Source organism: Ctenopharyngodon idella, chromosome 13 (assembly GCF_019924925.1).
Source record: "Ctenopharyngodon idella isolate HZGC_01 chromosome 13, HZGC01, whole genome shotgun sequence".
Taxonomy (NCBI): domain Eukaryota; kingdom Metazoa; phylum Chordata; class Actinopteri; order Cypriniformes; family Xenocyprididae; genus Ctenopharyngodon; species Ctenopharyngodon idella.
The window spans coordinates 20,375,750-20,381,749 of record NC_067232.1 but is presented as its reverse complement, the minus strand read 5'-3'; the positions used below and the strand labels follow the sequence as shown (position 1 = coordinate 20,381,749).

At 35.5% G+C, this 6,000-nt stretch overlaps 1 protein-coding gene across 1 annotated transcript in view; it reads left to right on the top strand.

Annotated features, from left to right (window-relative positions):
• The first annotated feature begins 368 nt into the window (after window positions 1–368).
• Window positions 369–6,000, top strand: part of epas1b (endothelial PAS domain protein 1b) — a 46,538-nt gene continuing 40,906 nt past the window's right edge. Inside the window, exon 1 of the mRNA XM_051916523.1 lies at window positions 369–683. Coding sequence (XP_051772483.1) covers window positions 463–683 — 221 coding nt within the window. The 5' untranslated portion in view covers window positions 369–462. The remainder of the gene's footprint in view (window positions 684–6,000) is intronic.

Here is a 6,000-nt window from a genome sequence, read left to right as displayed (position 1 = left end):
TATCAGTTTTGTTTCTTAGAAAAGTCATACATTTCTTCTTTAATTGTGACTCATTCTTAAATTATTTCATGTGCCTCTTAATCCTGAATGTTTTTCATTAGCCTATTAAATTTTAGCTTTAGCTTACTTTTCCACTGCTTCAGAGACCCCTGTCTAATTTATAGTTTGCTGTTTTTGTTCAACGAACTCATATTATTTAGCTGATTCGAACGAGTTTGATGAGAGTTTGATGTTAGCTTTTGGAGAAAGTAGACCTGCAGGAGCAAATGTCCTGTCAGCGCTGACTGTGGGCGGTTCCCAACGGCGGATCCAGCCAATCAGAGAGCTCTAACTGATTGCTCAGCTGTCAAGCGCCCTTCAGTGAGACGCTGCGGTCTGTGAACTTCACTGACCTCAAAACAAGCGAGAAACTCCCTCACCGCAACGAGCTTCACCGCGCTTGGATTTTACAAAAGTGGGTGAATGTACAATCCTTGGCAGTGTTCTGAGACTGTACAATCACTTTTGCCCTGCTGGTGGACTTTACTGCATTTTCACGATCAATTGTGCGTCTTTTTCTGTTATTTAACGCGAGTGTTTGCGGTGGTTTGGAGCGTGTTCTGTGTGCACAGAGGTCTCACTGCTGACGAATTGCGGGAATTACGAGGGGACAGAGAGATGACAGCTGAGAAAGAGAAGAAGAGGTAAGTTGAGCGGGCTGTGAGTAATATTCCCTGTGTTCTACTCCGTTGTAAACACTGCAACTGTTGCGCTCAGTTCAGGTTTATGGAGCTGCAGCAACAAGTGAATCTCTGTGTGAGACTCAAACGCGCTGCTGCAGTTTAAAGCCAAAGATGGTTCATTGAGACACTCGCTGCTTATTTCACCGCACCACACAACGAAGAAAGAAAGTTTTATTTGTTTATTTTTTAACCATCTAGATAACTGTATCTAGATATTTAAGTAGTTCCTTATTGAATAATGAAAGTATTAGTAATAATAATTTGTAAGAATTTGACAGCATGTCATTAATTTACTTTATTTAATTGTTTTCACACATGTGCTGAAGAGAAAGGATTTATTTATTTTTAATAGAATTATGTAGAAAATATCCTCATATGACTAAGCTTTTATTATTATTATGATTTTTGTTTAACTTTCTACTAGTTATATCTAAAATTATTAATAGTAGTACACTGTACATTGTAAAAAAAAATGTAGTTTTCATTTAAGTTATACAATTTTTTTTATGACATTTTATGAGTTTTATCTTAATTTTCTGTATCAGTAATTAAATTCAGAGCGGTTGAAACTGCAGTTTGTGACTTTGGCACCACATTGATTTTACTTATTTAAGGCAGCAATTAAACTTTTAGCTATAGTGGGTTGAAATGTGTTACAGTGAAGAAGATAGAAGAGTTTTTAGTGCAGCACATACATACATCTAATTAACTGTTTTTATTCAAGTCAAAAATAGTATTTAATACTGCTGTATCAACCTAAATACATTAATTTATACCAAGAAAGTTAATTTTTATGGGTTAAATCAGCTATTTAAGGTAACAAATGCAGACAACCACTTTTTAAAGTACTTATAAGGCAGCATATAAATATTCAATGAGCTTTACACGGCCCTGAAATCTCCGGTAACTTGAGTCATGAAGATTGAAGACCATCAGAGTGCTAAGAGTCCCATTAATGAGAGAAAAATAGAGAATTGTGTTTTGTGCATGTGTCACGGCTCTGAGAGCGCCTTGAAGTCTGCCTCATCCTCGTGACAGTTATTCCCTAACAAGCTTTCTGCCTCTTATCTGATGAATCTCAGGGTGGCAGAACATAACCAAACATCGCTACAAAACTCAAATGAAGAGAATGTATCTATCTACAGGACACAGCAGGACTGATTTAGAAAGGGGTGCAAAGACTGTAACCTCAAGACATAAGACTGTGATCCTGCCTGTCATTGATCACAGACTGTGAGACGCATTAGATGTCTTATAAAAACAGAAGGGGATGTGTTTACGTGTGCATACAGTAGGTTGTGTGTGCATTTGTTTGTGTTTGTCTATACTGAACCCATATGTTTTGGTGGTTTACTTGAGAGAGATTAGCTTAACCATGACATGTTTTATATATATTTTGACATGTTTGTATTCATGCATGTTCTGTAGGATAGATAGCCAGATCCCCTCTATGGCCCCTATATATCACAAGCTTCAGTAAGTTATAATTGGTGATGCACCCAAATGATTTCTTCACAAAACACAGAAACCACAAATAAAGTTTTCATTTAGTGGAAAACCAAATCACATCAAGTTAATTTTTGGTTTCTATTTCAGTGCATCCATATGTTTTATCAGAACTGCAGTTATGTACTGTTTGCAACTACAAGGCATGACAGGAATAAGCAAGCCTCTAATGAAGTCATTGTTATGGTAGTAATCAAGGCTCTGACTGAACAGTATTTGTGTTGCTCATCAATAGAACTGAATTGATTGCCTGAATTGGTCAGTTTGGGCACTTTTTACTCACCATTTGTTGTAGTTCTAATTTGTTCATTATTTGTTATTGTAGTTAACTATTACGTCACCCTGAATCATCAGGCTTTGTCTGTGGTTCATTCTGTCACTGAGTTTGAAAACGGCGGAGTGGCTCATTTGCGAAGAGAAAGGCCGTGCTTTGTGAATGGCTCTATTAACTCCCTCAGGCTGAAAGCTGGCCATTAGCCTGCTGTAACTTGTGCACTGTTTCAGAGCATTGTCCTGGCTCTGCACACTGAGGGAACACAACCGCTTACCTGCACATACAGTAGTTACCTAGCCTGGGATTGGAGTATAAAACTCTTCATTCTCTTTTAAAATTCATGTTTCACTAAAAAAAGGGAAGCTGGTGACCTTAGTATTAATAACTCTGTGTTGTCATGAATGTTACAAAAACAGTCATGTACAACTCAGGCTCATTTATAAAAAAAAAAAAAAAAATTGTATTACATTGCTTTTTGCATTTTTCTTGACACTTTCAAGTGAAATGTTCAGTTTTATCTGAAACAGATGAACGTAAATGTGACAAAGTTTTATTACGTTAGTTGTTGTATGCCCCTTAAAAAAAGGTTCAAAAGGGTTCTAGGCTCAATTTTAAAGAACACTTTATGCTAAAAAGGTTCTATATATGGAGAAATGTCTTAAATGATTGCTTAATACTTTACTTTTTAATTTTTTAATTTTTTTTATTTTTTAATTTTTTATTTATTTTTTTTTTTTGATGTTTACCAGCTGTTTAATTCATCAAATTTAAGTGAAATTAATTCATTAAAACTAAATCCATAACTTCCGAACTGTTCAATGTATATAGGGCTGGAACTAACGATTATTTTTCATTCGATTAATCTATCGATTTTTTATTTTTTATTTTTTTATTAATCAAATAATCTAACAATTATTTTTTTCTGGATAGTCAATTAATCCTTTTGGTTAATTTGCCAATGAATAATAACTGTAACAATTCTATGTATGAACTTTTCCTAATGATACTATTGTCTCAAAAGATAAGGTTTATGCAGTGTAGGACTAATTAGGAAAGGTGTTCTTTACTGTGGCTGTGTTCACTCACTTTTTGGGATTTACAGCAGCAATTGCTTACCACTGTAAATCCTGAAATGTTTTGTTCATTCAGGAGATTAAAGTACTAACTAACTAACTAACCATAACGACAGTATCAAACATGGCAGTGTCCATAAAACCGTGAAGTTTTACCATGATTGACAGTGTGTTATTAAATAAATGAGTCCAATCGAGGCATGAGTTCATCCATTACATATTTTAAATAACCAACTAGTGTTTAAATGCTTTGTAACCGGTCTGTGTTTGTCTCTTTTTAACAAATACCGGGCTCGATATTTTTGTAATAATGTAATAATGATTTTCAGCATGCCCGGGCATCGGAGCCACCATCATTGGGGAACATAAACAGTGTGACGAATCAACGCATTCTTGATTTAATTAATCGTAATAAACGATTATGTCAGTGCATCATTCCAGCCCTAGTTAAATGCTCAATTGCATTTGAAAATAAAGTCCTACCTACAGTAAGCCCTATATATATTTACAAATATACTTGGTCATTACATTAGCATACTAAACAAATGGCTTATAGACGCTTGATACTCTTCATGCTGTCACCTTATAGATCAAGCGACAACTTAAAGGGATAGTTTAACCAAAAAGGAAAATTATCCCATGATTTCCTCACCCTCAAGCCATCCTACGTGGATATGACTATCTTCTTTAGAGTTATATTAAAATATATCCTGGCTTTTCCAAGCTTTATAATGGTAGTGAATGGGGCGTTGTATTTTGAAGCCCAAAAAAGTGCATCCATCCATCATAAACGCACTCCACACGCGCTCTGGGGGGTTAATGAAGCCCTTCTGAAGTGAAGCGATGCATTTGTGTAAGAAAAATATCAATATTAAACACAGTATAAAGTAAAATAACTAGCTTCCGCCAGACGCTACGTCCTACACCTTCTGTATTCAACTTACAAAACAAGGAAGTTGAATACGGAAGGCAGCCTAGTTATTTTACGTGTTAAATATGGATATTTTCTTACACAAATGCATCGCTTTGCTTCAGAAGGCCTTTATTAAACCCCCAGAGCTGTGTGAAGTACGTTTATGATGGATGGATTTTTTTAAAGTTTCAAACAGGTGGTTTCCATGCACTGCCATTATAAAGCTTTGGAGCATCAGGGTGATTATTAATATAGCGCTGATTGTATTTGTCTGAAAGAAGAAAGTCATATACACCTAGGATGGCTTGAGGGTGAGTAAATCATGGGGTAATTTTCATTTTAAAGTGAACTAATCCTTTAAGAACAACATTTATTTGAAATGAAGAAAAAAATCAATGTAAAAAGTCTTTACTGTCACTTTTGATTAATTTAATGCATCCTTGTTGAATAAAAGTATTAATTTCTTGAAAAAAAAAAAAAGAAAAAAAAACTTTGACTAGTTGGCACCGACCCAAAGAATTAGTGTTAGAATTAATCAGCTAATTAATTAGTTGACTAGTCAGTACAATCACTACAGCTAGTTGGAGTACCATATAGATACTGTGGTATATTAGTCATTCAGTAACTTGGTGTATTTCAAAGGTTGTATAAAAATCTGTAATTGATCGACTTGATTGAATTTTGAAAAGTAGGGTCCACTTTTTTATTTTAGTTTATTCCTTTTATTTTTTGGTTGTGATTTGTGATTATCAAATATTAACACTTCGAAAAGATAGTTCCTCTGAAAATCAACCTTGAGGTGCTTTAAGATCATTTATATTGACATATTCAATTATCGTCAAACAACTGCAAGATTTACTGCATGTCTTTTCCACTTTGTGTCATTTGTAGTTATCAGCAGCAATAGGCATTGGAGTAGATCTGGACTGATGTGGGCATTTAAGACCTTTGTTTTCATAGGAAAATCTAAGATATGAGACTTTGGTGGAGAAATTCAAAGAGCCTCCCAGCTGTAGGACTTGTCTAAACAGAAATGTGCAGTTTATTGTGACAGGATCTCTAGAGAAGGCCTGAATGGAGACTTCATAGTCCCCACCCTCCGTTAACGGCAGGGGTGCGAGGCACTGCTCTCAGTCTGGGAGCATATTTTCTCCTTCTCTTTTTCTTGTTTTTCTCTGTCTTACTCCAGTTCCCTCTGATTCAGTATCTCTCCCTTCTTCTCTTAAGGCATACTGATCTTTACTAGTGTTTTTCCATTCTTTACCACCTCCAGACCACTGTCTCCTGACACTTCCTGTTAACCAACCCCATTCTTCCTTCTGCCGCATACTTCAATGTCACATCAATTTCTAACATCAGCTGCTTCCAAATGAACTTTACTCTCATTACCCTTATTTGGTCCCCATCACTGAACTACGTCATCGACTACCACAGTAAACTTTGACCCTGATTTCCTATAATTGCGTAGAATTCCTGAAAAATTAGATCTACGAGTAAACATCATTGTGGCAG